General features: G+C 44.5%; 1 protein-coding gene across 1 annotated transcript in view; it reads right to left on the bottom strand.

Moving 5' to 3' along the window:
* The window catches only part of LRBA (LPS responsive beige-like anchor protein), a 608,431-nt gene that overhangs the window by 387,443 nt on the left and 202,521 nt on the right, over positions 1–18,467 (bottom strand). Inside the window, exons 34-35 of the mRNA XM_075613691.1 lie at positions 7,809–7,873; positions 4,125–4,233 (exon numbers count right to left, since the gene is read on the bottom strand). Coding sequence (XP_075469806.1) covers positions 4,125–4,233; positions 7,809–7,873 — 174 coding nt within the window. The remainder of the gene's footprint in view (positions 1–4,124; positions 4,234–7,808; positions 7,874–18,467) is intronic.

Here is an 18,467-nt window from a genome sequence, read left to right as displayed (position 1 = left end):
TGGAGAAGAATCCTCGAGTTTTACGCATGAAGAAACATAACTGCACAGAAAGAAGGGCACATTTCACGGACCTTGCAAATGCTAGATTTAATTATCGTGGAGAAATCATGCATAGAAGTTTGCTGCACAGCAGGATTTCCAACAAATGGAAGAAGTGGTGGTGTTGATATTATATCTTAATTGACAGAAACGAAAAAAGTACATTGTTTTCTAACAGCTTTTTAAATTGAGGAAAATGAAATGAAAACAGAATGACAGTACTACAGCTGACTCCATGTACTGTAAATATGAGGATATGTTGGCACACCAACAGTCATCATAAGTGACCAGGTATAAGGTTTCACATTACCTTATTGGAGATGGTGGGTGTTGTCTTAAAAGATACATTTTAGGTACTTTTGTTCACCAATGGATATAAGCACTTATTAATAAATGTTCTCTTGCGAGTAAGATTAGCTAAAACTAAAGTATATAAAAAAAAAAAAAAGAATGTGCTGTATGATTGCAGAGTTAAATGCAAATCTGGGAAACCTACTTTTTCCCCAGGATAAAACAGGTTCTAAAACTCTATAAAAACATGCCTATATCTGACTTTCTAATGTTTGTATGTGAAACACATTAAGAATCTAAAAAGGATTGGCCATTTATGTTCATAATTATTGCAAATATCTCTTAAAATGTTTAAAGGTAGACATGTAAGCCTTAGACCAGCGGTGCGCAATCTGTGGGGCGCGACCCCCAGGGGGGCGCGAGACTGCCGACGGGGGGCGCGGGGTTTACAGAGGCCCCGCGCGCTTCCCGAAGGCACTTAAATTAAGTGCCGGGGGAGCTGCAGGGCCTCTGTAAACCATACTTACCCGTGGCTCCGGCGGCTTCCTCCCGGCGTCGCCATGGCAACGCGGCGTCAAAATGACGCTGCGAGGTCATGTGACGTCACGTTGCTATGGCAACGTGACGTCATTACGCCGGAGCGCAGGTAAGTTGGGGTTGGGGGGGGCGCGGGAGCGAGGGGACAGCCGTCAGGGGGGCGCAAGGAAAAAAGTTTGCGCCCCCCTGCCTTAGACTACAACATATCGGTTATTTATTTACCTTTTGTGAAGAATGTGATATTCCTTAGGACCAAAAAGTAAGTATCAATGAATGACATTTTACACATTAATAGATTAGGGACATCTCTAAAATTCAAATACTAATCTATGAACACCTCTCCGGCCCATTGGAAACGGTTTCACAGGCTGCATGAAATGTAGTCTACGGTACATTTCATTAGGATAAAAACAACTGCTTGAGCGCTGCACTATACGGACTGTTAAATGAAGATCCTTAAAAAAATATATATATATATATATATATATATATATATATATATACAATTCTGTTCATTATACTGTATTGGTTTACTTGTGACATCTTTGCTTAGAAAACTTTATTTTCTCTAAATGAAGATAATGTTATATGAATAATCAAGATTTAATGTTCAAAAAGCAGCACATATACTGTAAGGGCGATTTGGAAAATGAGACAAATTAGTGATAATTTTTTTCTAAATCACACATGGAGTATACAATATTATAAATTAAACCTACAATCCCCCCCAATATTTAATTTTACCATTTGACTACGGGGGGAGTGGTAGGAGGGTGGTTCCAAGTAGCATTACAGTGCTATATGCAGCTCTGGGGACCCCTCACTACCAGTGAAGGCAAAGCATTCCAAAACTCCCAGGGTAAACAAAATGGTGGTTTACAACTCACTGGTTCTGCAAGTCAATAGGATGCCATAATTCCTATTGGACAGTCATTTTAAACTCCGTGTGAAACTAGGAAGAAACAGTGGTACTTTACCGTTACCTGTGTGTATCTCAGGAAGCAGGGGGTTCCATGAGCAACAACTAATGTGGTTCAGTTCACAGAAACCCCTGATTGCCATCCTTTATTTAAAAAAAAAAAAAAGTTAGAAAAGGAGGAATCAAAATGGCAGGATTGCTGCCTTAAGTAAGTATTCGATTCCCACAAAAAAACTATTAAAGCGAGTCTTTCCATGTACCAAAGTGTACGAGTGCTTGTGATTTAACAAAATCCAACACCTACTGTATCGGTATAATTAAAAGATGCATGAGAATGCTCAAAAGACTAAAGCCAGTAGGCAAAAGTAAATGACAAAATATATAGGAAACTAGGTCTTTGATTGTGGCTGCTGCAGCTTTTTCACATACTGTACAGTCTTCTGAATATGTGTATCACCTGTCGGCAAAAGGTGGTGGTTTGAAATCCTATTGGTGTAATTCAATAGAACTAGTTTTACTTGGATCTATAAAATATTTTTTTACACTGTGAAGGGACATTTTAGAACGCTTTTTTTAGACGCAATCTATAAGCGATTACTTAGGTTAGGTAAGAATGGTGAGTAGAGACTTGGGAGGAATTCGATTTCATCTGCCTTTTCTCTGATGTTAGTGTGTACACGGGCAAACCCCCCACACTTTGCCTTCAATTCTGATAGTGTCTTATGAGGACAGGGTGGGTAGAGGAAACAGTTTATTTAAAAAAAGGAAATTGTGCTTCATTTCCAAAGAAACATGAAAAGGTTTTCTTTTAGCATAGTTACATAGAGCTGTTGACCGACTCCGACAAACTTTTGCAAAGACTGCATAATGAATTGGAAAATGGGAAAACCACATGTAAATAGGACGTTACCAACGTGACCTCACAATGAAATGCATATTTAACATTTGTGGTGGTATAATATTGAAGTACAAAAGTAACAGTCTATAAAACAAAAACCCTGCAGGTTTGCTTCAAGAAAACATTTAATTTAATCAAACAAACGTAAGCTCTGATTTCCATGGTTTATGACAATTGGTACCATTAGTTCGTACATTATTGTTATTAGTGCATTGTGATTTCAAAATGTCCTAAATAAGCATTGCATAAGGTACACTACATCTCCTGTTAACTGGGTTCTAAAACATACACCCGTAGCTTTAGAAGGCCTACTAACCTCACTAGAAGAACTTTAAACTACAAAAAATGTCAACATGGAAGCCAGCATCAGCAGAAGTGGTTTTCCAGTTAGTCAAACATTTTAGAGCTTGAAGAGCCGGGTACAGTATATGGGAAGGTGAAACCAATGTTCTCTTGTCAGGTTAGTCAATATACAAAACAGTTTTTTTTTTTTTTTTTTTTTTTAATAAAGGCATAACCCCGGCATACACTCTAAACAATAAACGTTTGATCTATAAATGTAGGTTAAAAAAAATTGTATTGGTTACTGTTTAATAGCATCATTTTCTTCAGCTTTTTTTTTTAATGGTAAGAACTATGCAAGAAGATAAAGTTGTACAAGCTTAGTTCTGGCAAATAATATCAGCTGTTTTGTCTGTTGCTGTAAAATGGAAGAGGTTCATCTAATGAGTGACACCATGTAATAAATGGAGTTTCTGAATAAATCCAAAGCACAAGTAATAAAGCCTTTCCTACTCAAACAATGATGTAGTGAACAAAAAGAGTGCGCATTTAATCTCTGCAGGACTGTCAAGCCTCTTGAAGTAGCACATGAAACAAGCTGATATTTCAGCAATCTAACCACATCCCTGTTTGCAAGGAGGCAGTAGCTATGTACAGTATGATGTGCAGATATATTATTACACAATGCACAGTATGGATGTTGGGACAGAAAATGCACTGTCTCAGAAACCTGTGCTTTCATCGCAAGTATTTTTAAATAGCAATTAAGCCAAATAACCAAATATCAGATGAAGTCTACATTAAGATCAGAATAAACTGAAAAGTAATGCAACTCTACTAAGTTCCTGAAGTTCATTGTACAGCAAATAAAAATATCACTAGTGAGCACATTCACAAGTTTCAGACAGGTCCGCAACCCTGCTTTTCCCCAGTATCTCCTAGCATACTATGCTTCCACTGCAGTTAGGCATTCTGGGAAATTACATGCAATTGAGCACAGTGTCATTTAATGTGAATATCATTATGAATTAATTTCCTGAAATTTAGCACAACTGAATATGCTTTTAAAGAAGATTGCATATGGTTTCTTGACTGATTCCATGCCCAGATATATATTTTAGTACACCTGGTATTAGTTCTTGAAACCTGGAAATGTACCTCAAATTCCGCATGTCTGTGTATTTCCTCTGCCCGCTGTCTGCTGAGGATAAATTCTGCTTCGTTGGCTACTCTCACCAGGTGATCTTTCATGGTTTGGCTCAGCAACCTACAAAATACACCAGAAAATAAAATGACATTTAAGGAGCTACAGCAAGTTACATGTGTAAATGCAACGGCTAGATGGAAGTTGTATAATAACTTGCTACTGTTTTTCATATAATATAGCAATTAATTTGAACAGTCATAAATGTAGTGTATTTTGATGGTCATGCCAGTCCTATAGGAACCTTCAGTGCTGATCTCGAAGTTCTTAAAACACTAAAGGCCGAGTCCATAGAAGGACAGGCCGTGCTGAGGCGTGCGGACGCTCCGCGCTTCGCCCCTGCATCCTCAATGAGGATGCCTTGAGGGGGCTCACGCGAGCGTCCGCAGGCGTGCTGACGAGATTGAGGTTTCAGCCGAGCGCCAAGCTGTTTTTCAGCGCGCTGTCGGCTGAAAACCTCCAATCCCAGCACAGCAGTGTCGACGTCAGTGCGTCGCTGGCGATTGGCCCAGCGACGTCACTTCCCCGCCTCCAACCACCTCCCCCCGGCTCCGATCGCGCCCGCTGGCTCGCCTGTATGGGCATGAAATCGCCCAGATTTCAGCAAGAGAGCCTCAGCGTTTGCGCGGTTCGGATCGCCTCACCCCTCTATGGCCGGGGCTTAATATGAGATGGCGAACTTTCTGCACTAATAATTTCAACCACCACAGAATCACATCTAGGTCACGCACAAACTGGCATATTCAATATATTTTAGGATCGTACGGAAATACGGAAACCTGTAATTTACAGTAGTTGGTCTTCCTTGCTACTCTTTATCTGATGCGTTTACCAGAACCTGTTCTGGAGACATGCGAAGTGTCCGCTTAATTCCTCGTTCTGTGCTGCATTATGAATGCTTCAAAAGATCCAAAGGTGGCAGGCGCACTACACTTTAAAACGGTGGTAGGTGCTCGAACAGAAAAGCAGGAATCCCAGCTGAAAGCGCTCCATAGACTTCAATAGATAACAGAATCCTATGGGACTCACAAACTTTATGACCACAGTCAGACATTTCAAGTCTTTCTAATGATGCAGACATAATCCACAACGGTTCAAGGAAATCCCTTCCTCAGGTGAAAACGTTGTGCTTTATGTCTGCAATATGGCCCCCCCTAGCACCACAGCAGATAATTAAACTTTTAAACACAAATCTGTCAGTTAAATGTAGCCTGCAAGTCAATGAATACACTTTGCTGTTTGCAGCCAACTGTGTTTCCCGACAAAATGAATTCTAGCTGGCAAATAAGGAAGGTAAAATTGATTTCCTGGCAGGTTGTCATTATTTGAGCAATATCCCATATTTACAGCTAAACATCATCTATGGTTGGCATTTCAACACGTATAAAATGTCACATCTGATGTTGGCCCCCCTCTTTGCATTAAAGTCCCCATATAACAGTGGGTTTCAACATGTGTTCAGTGGAACCCAGGGCCTCCCTGTGTAAAATTTGTAAAGGTGGACATTTTACTCTAAGACCCCACAACTAGATTTGTGCCATTTTTAATTTAATATTTGAAAAGTACATGTTATACTGTCATGTTATTAACAAATATGCTATAAAAAGCGCTTTGCTTAGTTAATCTAGTGAAGGGTCCACGGCACCAGTGCCACTGTCCCAACGGCACATAATCACGACGTTACCGATGACACGAACAGAAGAGTAGTCTTCTCTTGTGCTCCTCGTCCGGTCAGAGGGTCATCTCCCCCCTAGAATAGCTATGTCACGGGGACCCTGGAGGGGTTAAACCATACAAGCCCTACTATAGTAATTTTATGTAAGTAGGATAAATGGATGAGGGTTCCCAGTAATCCTAACGCCTCCTTAAAGGGTTCCACAGTTTCTAAGGTTGAAAACCACTGTTCAGCACAAAGATTGTCCGACGACATGAAACAAAGAAAATAAACCAGAAAAAAACTGACCAGAATTTTTAGGCTGTCCTGGAATGATTATAGTGCAACCTCAAGTGTGATATAAGAGGAGTTAGGCTACTGAAAAGCTATTACTTACACTTTAGCTTAGTAATTGATTTGTTAATGATGCCTATCTTGCCCAGATGGAACCTACACTAATGCCTATTTGTATGGAGACACTACATGTTATCTATACTAATAAAACATTAATCAAGGGCCAAATCTAGAGCAACCACTCTATAAATGAGGTCAAAGCAGGTCACCCCCACATAATAAGAAACAACAACAGAACAGGCCCTCTGCAGTGTAACTGAACACCCTTGTTACTGTTCTGTGACCTCTGGGATCAAGGCTGATAGAAAACTGCTACTTATTCATGCTCTTGAAACCAATCTATAAGAAAGTATTACAAATTTGTTTCACCGACCAAGAGATGTTTGCAAGATGTGATGGATGTAATTTAGGGAGTGCTTGGGCTGGAATCACACTTTCCACCATTACATTAGAGATAAAAGTACTGATTTGGAAGCACCAATTCCTTGCACTCTTAAAAATATGATGGTAAAAAAAACACATCACAGCATTGAATGGTTTTTGTTTTCTACATTTCTGAAACACCCATTCCTCGCAAACTCCACTAGCTTGGGTAAAGGAAGAAAATTATTTGATAGAACTGGTTTCGGACACTATACTGCTTTAACTTAAACTCTGCTAGACACATTGCCAAACGCTGAAACAAAGCGCATTAGGGATATCCCTAAGAGGTAAGAAGCAAAAACAGACCCTAAGAAAATTACTGTGTGAAAAACCTCTTTGGCACAGATCTTCGAGAAGCAATATTCAGTGTGTGATATAGAAAAGAAAACAAACTGAAAGATTTGAGGATCTGCGTCACAGAACTGTTTTGCCATCATTCTTGAGGTGAATTTTGGAATATCCATGAACTTCCTAGGCAGCCGCAGTAGCCCTTGCCAATTTGCATCTAACTTTCCTTTGGAGAGGCTATTTAGGCCTCAGATATAGTAGGCACGCGTGACTGAGTGCATGACGTCGCGCGCCTGCTACAGAGGCGTTTCGTGGCCACAGGGATTTGCAGTAGGAGACGCGAAGGGGAGGCGTCCAAGATCTGCTGAGATTCACAGTTCCTTCCTCACGGAGGCGTGCCCGTGATGTCACGTGAGCTGTTCGCCCTCATTGGCTGAACCGCGCACGTGATCCGGCCATCGCGCAACCAAAAAAAAAGTCTCACAAATAATTCGCCGCGCCGACGCTCGCACGCTCTATGGCCATGCTCATTGCCTTTTATTTGCGGCACGTGCAACATCGTGCCGACAACGGACGCGGCCTTAGAGGCACTTTATGCACCAATTGTTTCATTTTAGGTTTTTTAATATTATCCAGTGCCCGATTTATTTTGTAATCAATTTGTATCACTGTCACAGGGTGACAGTTTATATATTTCCTAGTCCCATTCACCTAGTTAGTAAGCGCTTATTTGTGTTATTTCTTACTCCGTGTGTGAAAGCCATCAACAATAGTTGGCATCCATCCAACATGAATGTGTTAGTGATTATGTTCATTTGCATTTCTACACACGGAATTATAACAAGATGCTGTTAAAATTGAAAAGTGATTATTCATTACATTTAATTTTTTTTTTATATGGTATCAAATGTAATATTACCTTCCTTCGTTAACAAGTTCTATGAAAGCAAGTCCTGCATTCTTCTGTATCGAGTTTTGCCATTCCTGCAAAATAAAGAAAAAGATGGATTAAAAAAAAAAACAATTTAACCTGCTACGATATGGTTGTCCACTGTGGCTATACACTTGTTTAACCATGATTTCTATTAGACGTTCTACGTACCTTTGAAAACGATATATTGTTTTTCAACATAAAAGTGTCCATCTTGAATGGCTACATTCTGTTTTTTTGAAAAAAATTTTTTAAAGGGCACCAAATGAGAAAGATTGCGTAAGGCCTCGGTCCCGCTGCGCTCGTTGGCGCGGGCGGCAATGTCGCGAGTTCCCCACCAGCAGGGGAATCCTCGCGAGCCGGTCCCGGTCCCCACTGGCTGCACAGCTGACTACACGCTGTGGCGCATCAGCCGCTGGAGACACCAGAGAATGGTGTTTCTTAGCGTTGACGCGTGACGTGTGTGGCTGTGAGCCAATGGGGAGGGGAGGCTTCAGGAGGAGGAGAGGCTTCGGGGAGCGGGGAGGAGTGTGGAGTGAAAGCAGGTGCGTGCCTGTCTGTGTGTGTATGTGTGTGCCCGAGTGCGTGAGTGCCTGCCTGTGTGTGTGTGTGTGTGTGTGTGTGTGTATGAATGAGTGCCTGCGTGTGTGTGTTTAAACTTACTTTCCAGCTCCAGCCCGAGTCCGTGGAGGGAGGGGGGGGAGAGTAGCGGGTCTCTCCGCTCAAGCCACGCCCCCCCTCCCTGTCAAACAGCCCACCTCCCGCTCCGGCTCCCGCTCCCTACAGACCGCATATCGCGGTCTGTGTATCTCAGCGCACCGCCTGTCAGCAGTGCGGGTGCGCTGACTCTGGGAGCGGGGCCTTAGCCTTAGGCTTTGTACCCGGTGGCCGCGGCTACACGCACACAAAGTACAGCCCTCTATGGGGCAGGCCCCAGTCGGCGTGTGAGCGCGCACACACAAAACGCGATCGCCTTTGCCACAAGAAAAGATTTTTGTCTTCTGGAGCGACGGCCGAGCTGTGGCCACCTCAAATATAATCATTTATCCACTGGATACTAACTGTGGACTGGGTTGCGACACTGTACTTAGGTGTACTAATGTTGACAGACATACTACCCCACAATACTATATTACACACTGCATCCCAGGTTGGCCATATTACCCACTCATAGGGTTATAGGTGCACCCACGGATACAAGTTGTGGGCTGGATTGAGACACTTGATCCATGTGTGTATATATATGCTGGCAGGCACTTTGCTAAATGATTATATTTGACACACTACACCCTATGCGGGCTCTACTTTACCTACCCTACAGCTGATGTGCATTTAGGAACCTACAGCACACTGCTTATCAGTTTCACGTATATAAGCATTACTAGATGGGGACCTAGAAGTATTGTATGCTTTTGTTATATATATGGTTCCCAACTCTGATTTATGTGAACAACCATTTTGCATAGGGTAGGGTTAATACTTACCTGTACTTGGTTGGATTTATCCTAGATATCCCTGTACCCTATTCACCCGTAATTTAAGTTTTAAGTGTTTTTATCTGTTCTGAGTATGTGTTACTGCGTCGTATTTTGATTAACAATAAAGTATTTATTATTTTCTGCCCAAGGGCAGTTTTAGTGGTAATTGTCCTCCCACAGTGCTGGGAGCGGTTACTTATTGGCACCCTTTAGAGCCCAAGCACCTATTAGGAGGTGGGGTATTCAAACCCTTAACATATTTTCAGTCCTGTTGTGCAGCTAACTGGGATCTTTTGTTGGAGACAAAACCTTGTATGGTTTTGTTTAACAAGCGAAGGCACAAGCGCACACACAAGCACAAGCGAAGGCACAAGCACAAGCGCACACACAAGCACAAGCGAAGGCACAAGCACAAGCGCACACACAAGCACAAGCGAAGGCACAAGCACAAGCGCACACACAAGCACAAGCGAAGGCACAAGCGAAGGCACAAGCGCACACACAAGCACAAGCACAAGCGAAGGCACAAGCGCACACACAAGCACAAGCGAAGGCACAAGCGCACACACAAGCACAAGCGAAGGCACAAGCGAAGGCACAAGCGCACACACAAGCACAAGCGAAGGCACAAGCACAAGCGCACACAGGCACAAGCGAAGGCACAAGCGAAGGCACAAGCGCACACACAAGCACAAGCGAAGGCACAAGCGCACACAAGCACAAGCGAAGGCACAAGCACAAGCGCACACAAGCACAAGCGCACAAGCACAAGCGCACACAGGGGAGCGGGGCAGGGGGGGAGAAAGGGGAGTGGAGCGGGGGGGAGAAAGGGAAGCGGGGGGGAGAAAGGGGAGCGGGGGGGAGAAAGGGGAGCGGGGGGGAGAAGGGGGAGCGGGGGGGAGAAGGGGGAGCGGGGGGGAGTAGGGGGAGCGGGGGGGGAGAAAGGGGAGCGGGGGGGAGAAAGGGGAGCGGGGGGGGAGAAAGGGGAGCGGGGACGGGGGAAAGGGGAGCGGGGACAGGGGAAAGAGGAGCGGGGACGGGGGAAAGGGGAGCGGGGGACGGGGGAAAGGGGAGCGGGGGACGGGGGAAAGGGGAGCGGGGGACGGGGGAAAGGGGAGCGGGGGACGGGGGAGCGGGGACGGGAGAAAGGGGAGCGGGGGGGAAAGGGGAGTGGGGGGGAAAGGGGAGTGGGGGGGGAAAAGGGGAGTGGGGGGGGGAAAGGGGAGTGGGGGGGGGGGAAAGGGGAGTGGGGGGGGAAAGGGGCGTGGGGGGGAAAGGGGAGTGGGGGGGGGGTGGAGAGCAGTGGGCATATGTATTGTCATAATTTATGTATGGGCATTTCCCCCCCCCCCTCCTCCGTGCGTCCGTCCCCCTGCTGGTTCGGCTGGTGCCCCCCCCCCCCGTTCCCTGTGACTCACGGCTCCCCCCCTCCACCCCCCCGTTCCCCGTGACTCGCGCTCCCCCCCCCCCTCCCCCGGCGCCCGCTTGGTCCCCCGATGTGCCTTCCTGCTGAGTGAGGCGTGCAGGCGGCGGCAGGAAGCGCCCTGTGTGGGCCTGAGACTCGCGCTCCCCCCCCCCCGGCGCCCGCTCGATGTGGCGTCCGGCAGAGCGGCGGTAGGAAGCGCCCTGTGTGGGCCTGAGGCTGAGGCGGCATGCGCAGTGGGCCTGAGGCTGAGGTGGGACGCGCAGTGGGCCTGAGGCGGGACGCGCAGTGGGCCTGAGGCTGAGGCGGGACGCGCAGTGGGCCTGAGGCTGAGGCGGGACGCGCAGTGGGCCTGAGGCTGAGGCGGGACGCGCAGTGGGCCTGAGGCTGAGGCGGGACGCGCAGTGGGCCTGAGGCTGAGGCGGGACGCGCAGTAGGCCTGAGGCTGAGGCGGGACGCACAGTGACTTACCTGAGCGGGTGGTAGCGCCGGGGAGGTAAGGGAGAGGCTGGGGTAGGAGGGCCGCGCTTCCCGTCCGGAGCCAGTGCAGGGCGGCGCACGTGATGGGGGGGGGGGCGGACAGAGGGGGTGTGTGTGTGTGTATAGAGCTGCTGTGTTGTGTGTGTGTGTGTGTATAGAGCTGCTGTGTTGTGTGTGTGTGTGTGTATAGAGCTGCTGTGTGTGTGTGTGTGTGTATAGAGCTGCTGTGTTGTGTGTGTGTGTGTGTGTGTATAGAGCTGCTGTGGTGTGTGTGTGTGTGTGTGTGTGTGTGTGTGTGTGTGTGTGTGTGTGTGTGTGTGTGTGTGTGTGTGTGTGTGTGTGTGTGTGTGTGTGTGTGTGTGTGTGTGTGTGTGTGTGTGTGTGTGGCCCGTCACTCCGCCTCAGGCCAATGAGAGCTGTGCGGGGGCGGGCGGCCCAAGGGACCAATGAGATTTCACCTAGGGACACCGGACATCCAGGCAGGCAGGCATACAGTGCTTTCACTAATATAGTATAAGATAACCCTGCTCACTTAATGTAACTATGTATTTGTAACCATGTATTTGTCATAACTCTGTGCCCAGGACATACTTGAAAATGAGAGGTAGCTCAATGTTTTACTTCCTGGTAAAACATTTTATAAATAAAATAAATACATGCTTAAATAAAACACACTTAATTTGGTACCAGAGAAAAGAATGATCTTTTACATACTTCGAACAACCATTATTTGAACTTCTGTATGGTTCAGTCTATGACGACAAATGAGTTTCTCAAGATTGTGATTATCACATGTTTAAATAGAATGTTTAAGTGTTACAAAAGAAACTACAGTATTTTTACACCTGTGTAGCTGCTACTTGTACCACTGGAGGATAAACGCATAATATTTTGCATGTTAGGTGGCACACATCTCCAACTTTATGCCAGCTCAGACAAACCCCCCTAAATACAAACACACAAAAAAATAAATAAAAAAAAAAGCTGAACAACAAAGAATGTGCCAAAAATTTTAAACAAAAATGATCCTGGCGATTTCCTTGTGACAGACATTTAAGCAAGGTGGTGAAAGTCAAAGCGATTTCAGAAACCACAGCTGAACTCAACTTAAAAAGAATGTAAAAAGTAATGGGCATCGTCTTTCATGATTAATTCAATATTTTATGCCACTACGTGTAGGTACGCCTTCTACAACAATCCTATAACAATGTGATGTACAAAGTGTGTAATGGCCTTCGTTATCTTCCTCCCAGAGGTACTCGTGGAAAACACGATAAAAGCCTCAGACCTACCACTAATGCAGCCAATACAACTGTAAAGCACATTTCAACACTTAAGGAAGAAATGTAAAGAGGATTCGGCTATGTCAATATATTAAAACTGTTCCTAGCCATACTTAATTGACAAACATTTCCTGCTATACTAAATACTGGGGTACTACACAAATGGTCCCTCTGACACACCACAACTTATTTCAGGCACATTACAATGTCTCAGACATTTAAGTAGCAGCGCCACATTAAACAGTATAGTACTGTTAAAGCCAAGACGAAACATGAGCAGTGGATAATGGCAGGCACAGATTCAGATGGCCACTATACAGGATGTATGTCTAGCAATAGAAAACTTGCTGAATTTGTAGGATTGCATCATGCTAAAGTCATGTACTGTAATTACTTCGTCAAAACTGGAATCTGTGCCAAATTTTATGTGAACAGTAGACAGACAATATGGGGACACAAACCTCATCGAGCACAAGTATGTATGTATGAGTGACAAACAATAGACACAAAGTGTAGTAGGAACCGAATTCCTCAATAAGGAGACACAAAGTCTCACAACATTCTTTTTGTAGTAACTTCATTTATTAAGGCTCAGTGGAGAATACAACGTTTCAGGTGCCACCCTGATGAAAGGTCCGTGCGGGACCTTAGGCCTCGTTCAGGGTGCAGGCTTTGGAGGGAGGGCGTGCTGACGTGCGTGCGGCCGTGGGATACAATGTATTTAAAGTGAACTGTGGTTGTCAGGGTAGCAGCTGCCCTGTCTCCAAAGTAGGGAGTTGACGCTGGCTACAGTTTCAATAAACAAAAAATTAGTTTTTTGAAGCTGCAGCAGCGTCACTGGGACCTCGGCAGCCAATAAAATCATTCTTGAGAATGATTTCAAGACTGCAACTTGGATCCCTAACCTCAGGTCTGTAGCCCCGCCCCCTCCCCAACTCCTGAAAAAGTCTGCTGGGAGGATGAACACACATCGCCCAGCAGACTGCCGCCCTCCCTCCCGAACGCCCGCCCTCCAACTCCTGCCTCTGGTACCCTGAACGAGGCCTTAAACCTTTGCATTCTCTACGGTTCCTGAATAAATGGAAGTTACTGCAAAAAAAATATTGTGAGTAGAGCTATACTTTGTATCTCTTTTTGAAGAATTCTGATCCCATTATGTTTTATGTGAACAGTAGAACAAGGATGAGATGAGGGCTCATTAGGGAGACAAGTTGTTTTGTTGGATGGGAAAAGGTTTTGAGTTATCGGAGAACAGGGGAAAAGAAAGACGACAAGGTGTAGGGAAGAGATCAAGGGAAGAGAGGGAACAATAATAGATGAATGTCAATGTCAGGAAGAATATACACAGTCATAGGGCAAAGGTTAGGGAGGACAGAGTCAAGAAGATCAATTAGGGGCAGAGAGGTGACTAATCATTAGTTGGAGAGCTAAAGAAAGGGGAGGACTAATGGGAAAACCATGTAATATGGCTGCTTGTTTTAGAATGCAAACTACCATGTATAATGCCTTATGCCTGTATGTAGCACATGGTCTAAAGGTTTTAACTCCTTCAATAACCATATTTAAGGATTCCTATTTTGAGGGGGGTTTTTTTCCTCAAAATTTGTTTGTTTTTACATTATTTTCCTTTTATTTTTTTTAAATTGGCATTTATTAATGACATCAATAAAAAAATTGACACATGACACATTTGAATTTGGTGTTTATCGGTGCACTTTTTTCCCTGTTTCTATACTCCCCTTGTGTTGCCTTTGTCTCCTACCTGGGAGTGAACAGCTACAAGAGGTGGAATTCAATCGTAAATTAGGCTGTGTTTTGAATCGTTTTTTATCCAGCAGTGCAAGATTATCAGCCAGCGCTCCTCCGATGGTTTTCGGTTAAAACCGGAATCGCTAGGTATATTGTAGCTCATTCCTGCTTTTTAAGTACAGTATTAAAGCACCACAAAAAATGTTACAGATACAAAAAAGCATTCCTTTTGGTTCAAGTGCACAACTGTAGAAACAACACAAATGCAAGAACTACAGTACAGCCTTTACATGATGCCAAGTAGCACGAAGGTAATAATACAACTGATACAGCACAGAAATGGTCACTTACCAAAGTGTACAGTCGGTAACTTGCATTGTGCACTCGTGTTAATGAGGAGGCTATTTTATCATGTTGTATTACCTAACTGGGAGCATGTGGGGAGATAAGAGAACAATATATACAATTTAAGTGCAGACGTCAGGTGTTATATGGTTATAAAGGCTATGTCTTGGCTCTTATGGTTGATCTACTCACAGGAGCAAGGTGATATAATGAGCAGTTGGCAAATTGGGTTGCCTCCCTTGAAGATGGCAATAGTAGCAGCTAATAGTCTTTTGCTACCAGCCCTGGTGCCTGCTAGTACTCATCGCATACCTGCCTGGACCTCCTTGGGACCTTTACTTATCTCCTGTGGATTCCGGAAGACTGGGACAGTCACTCTTATACTACTAAGACGGGCGCGCAGAAGGAAGCTCCGGTCCAGGACGCAGAGCAGTAGAAGCCAGCAGACTGACCTGAAGGAGGCGGTGAGCTGTTTCGGGAGATCCTCCATTCACAATTTGTGATATATGCTTTTAACTTTTGTGCAAATTGTAAGTGCGCATTTTTTATTGTGTTTTTCAAATATAAAATATCATATTGATCGCACTATGTAGTCTTTTCCCTCTCTCTATATATACTCTGCTGACGGAGAATCGTTAGGGGGGTACTATCCACAGACATCTTCAAGGGTGGCAACCCAATTTGCCAACTGCTCATTATATCACCTTGCTCCTGTGAGTAGATCAACCATAAGAGCCAAGACATAGCCTTTATAACCATATAACACCTGACGTCTGCACTTAAATTGTATATATTGTTCTCTTATCTCCCCACATGCTCCCCCTGGATGTTTTGAGCAATACTTAACCCTTGGAACCCGTGACACAGGTCCCACCAGTGAGGTTTGAGCAAGGGGTTGGATTATTAATCCTATCTGTACCACCTTTCTATTACATTCCACATTAATTTCATTCACGAAGTAGCGCCTGTTTTTTTCACTCTTTTCTAGTATTACCTAACTGGTTCATTATTACAACAGTTTCCCAAATAGATTTAAAAAGGATTTTACATTTAATGAAAAACAGACTATATGCTACGAACACATTAAAAGATAGACTCAACCTCTCACTACTTCTCATGAGATTAAAGAGCCACATAAAGTGTTGACATAAGAGATACAATATGTACATTAGACTACAAGGTCAAATTTGGCCAACAGACGAAGAAGAAAAAATGTTGGAGGTGTGTTATGGTAAATCTGCAAGTACTTAAAACAAAACCATCAAGAACGTTTCAACAGTGTTTGCATTCAATGTCACCACTCTCTCAGCACCACTCCAAACCAGCTTTGGTGAACAAAGCAATATAAAGCAGCCAGTCATATTTAAGAGACATTATCTCAACTGTTCTGTCAAATGTAAGATGTTTCTTCGCCCCTTTTGTACTTCACATCTTAACACGTTAAGTATTGCATGCCACTACATGCTACCATGGTTACACAACACTTCTGAACCAAAGGTTCTTTAGTTACAACACATTATACAAAACTATTGCTGGCGTCGATGAGAAAAATCTGATTTGTACAAGCATTTTGAAACGTATGTCTTGAAAATACCTATTTCCACCAATACTTAAATGTATTTGTTTTATAAGCGTTTCATTTCCCCTGCAGGTGTTCATAACGTTGAAACAGCACACGTCAAAAAATAAACGAATGCCATCACAAACAAAAAAAAACATGACCATGAGTTTAGAACCCCTCTTATTACACAGAAGCAAATAATGCTCATGATTTGTTTATTTTAATTATTATAATATATATATTTTTAACATGAGCTACTTTATGTGCATGTTTTGTTTTTTTAAGCAAATGTGTGTGTTCAAAATGTGCAGTAGACATGCCACACAATCCATTCCCCACTGAAAGTTCAAGGTTACAACCCTGAGGGTCAAAGACAGACCATGGAATGCTCCGCTCAGCAATTTTATATATAGCCAAATCACAAAAATAATAACTGGGACTGCATGATAAAAATCAAGCACTTGCAAAATCTGACTGCATACATCCTCTGATGGGAAACAACTAGATAAAACAATTAAAGACCAACTTCGCAAGAGTGGCTTCACAAAAACAGTAAAGGCACCCCAGGTATTAACCCTTTGAGTGTGGGAGGGGCCGCGGCACCAGAGTGATCCTTGGAGCAATCCCAATATTGCAGATGACAGGAACGGTAGGAGTCCTCTTTCAGGTAGACCATGCACAGCGCTCAACAGGAGTGCACAGTGCAATCTGCCCCAGAAAACCTGTGACGTAGCCACTACGTCATAGGACCCCTGAAGTGCCAGACCCCGTGATGTAGTGGCTACCTCACAAGGCATCCAAAGGGTTAAAAAAAATATTCTTAAATACACTCACAATGTTAAAAATTCAGTTATACAATAATTCAGTAATGCACAATGTACCATGTAAATGAGACCAATCTTAATTGCCTTCTCTTGTGTCAGGAAGCTGTGCAAATACAGAAGTGAACAAACACACAAACCCCAGCAAGCTCTAACACACATATACACACACACACACACACACACACACACACACACACACACACACACAATCAAAAGGAGTGCTGCTGAGCGTTGCCAAATGTATACAACAAAAGACAAAAAGAAAAGCCCAATGCTATATCCAATGTGACAAAATATATAGTAAATAGTATATAGTTAAAAACTTAAATAATAATATTCTCATGAGTAAGGGCTGGGACCCGCTGCGCCCGGCGGCGCGGGCGCCCGCGTGAGCGTTCCCCACCAGCAGGGGAATCCTTCCGAGCAGGTCCCAGTCCCCCCTCGCTGCACGGCTCACAACGTGCTGTGACGCGTCAGCTGGCAGGGGATGCAAGAAAATTGTGATCCCGAGTGGTGACGCGTCACGTGGTGCGCTGATGAGCCCATCAGCGGCAGGGCCGGGAGCGGGAACGGTCAGACAGCTTCCTACACAAGGTAGGGGTGGGGGGGGTGTGTGTGTGAGAGTGTGAGTGTGTGAGTGTGTATCAGCGTGTGTGAGGGGGGGGGGGGGGGAAGCAGGAGCGGGAGCTTACCTTCGTTCCAGCAGCCCGCAGCAGCTCCCTCCTGCAGCCCGGGAGCCCGAGCCCGTGGAGGGAGAGGGGGGGGGGGGGGAGTAGCTAAAACCACGCCCCCCCCTCCCACTCCCGCCCCCCTACCGCTCCGGCTCCCTACAGACCACATATCGCGGTCTGTGCCTGTCAGCGCGCCGCCTGTCTGCAGTGCAGGCGCGCTGACTGAGGGAGCGGGGCTTAGCCTAAGGGTCATTTAGTTAAACCCTTTAGCCAAAGCGTTAAATCCTGCAAGCCACGTCAAAGCATAACCAAATGCTCCTCTATAACTGCCCATAAAATCTCTTTAAATATAACGTGTAACGATGTATTGTCATAAGACAGTGCACAGGACATACTTACAAAAGAGAGGTAACTCCATATATTATTTCCTGGTAAAACATTTTATAAATAAATTTATATACTGTAGTGTATATGTCTCTCGGAATAGGGTTATGAACCATCTCCAACTCAATTCCTCAGTTTACCATACAAGGGGCAAAGCTTGCTTAATCAGAAAGATTACCCGACAGTGTGCATAGAGCATGTGCCTCTGTTTCTGGGGTATGAATTCTACGGAGAAATTTACACACAATATTTTTTTTTAGGTGCTGCCAGTAATATTGGATTGCTAGGTAGTTGGTTTTCCTGTATATTAGGCACATTTTGATTGGAAGGACTGCAAACTAAGTCTTTCCCCGACTCCAGTTACCATTGGCCAACTACACTGTGCTGAGGTCACTGGGGATTGCTATATGCAATGACCTCATCATAGCTTACACATACAATATCAATGT

This window comes from Ascaphus truei, chromosome 1, assembly GCF_040206685.1.
Source record: "Ascaphus truei isolate aAscTru1 chromosome 1, aAscTru1.hap1, whole genome shotgun sequence".
NCBI classification, from domain to species: Eukaryota; Metazoa; Chordata; class Amphibia; order Anura; family Ascaphidae; genus Ascaphus; species Ascaphus truei.
Note: the sequence above shows the minus strand (reverse complement) of the source record. Positions and strands in the feature narration are given on the sequence as shown.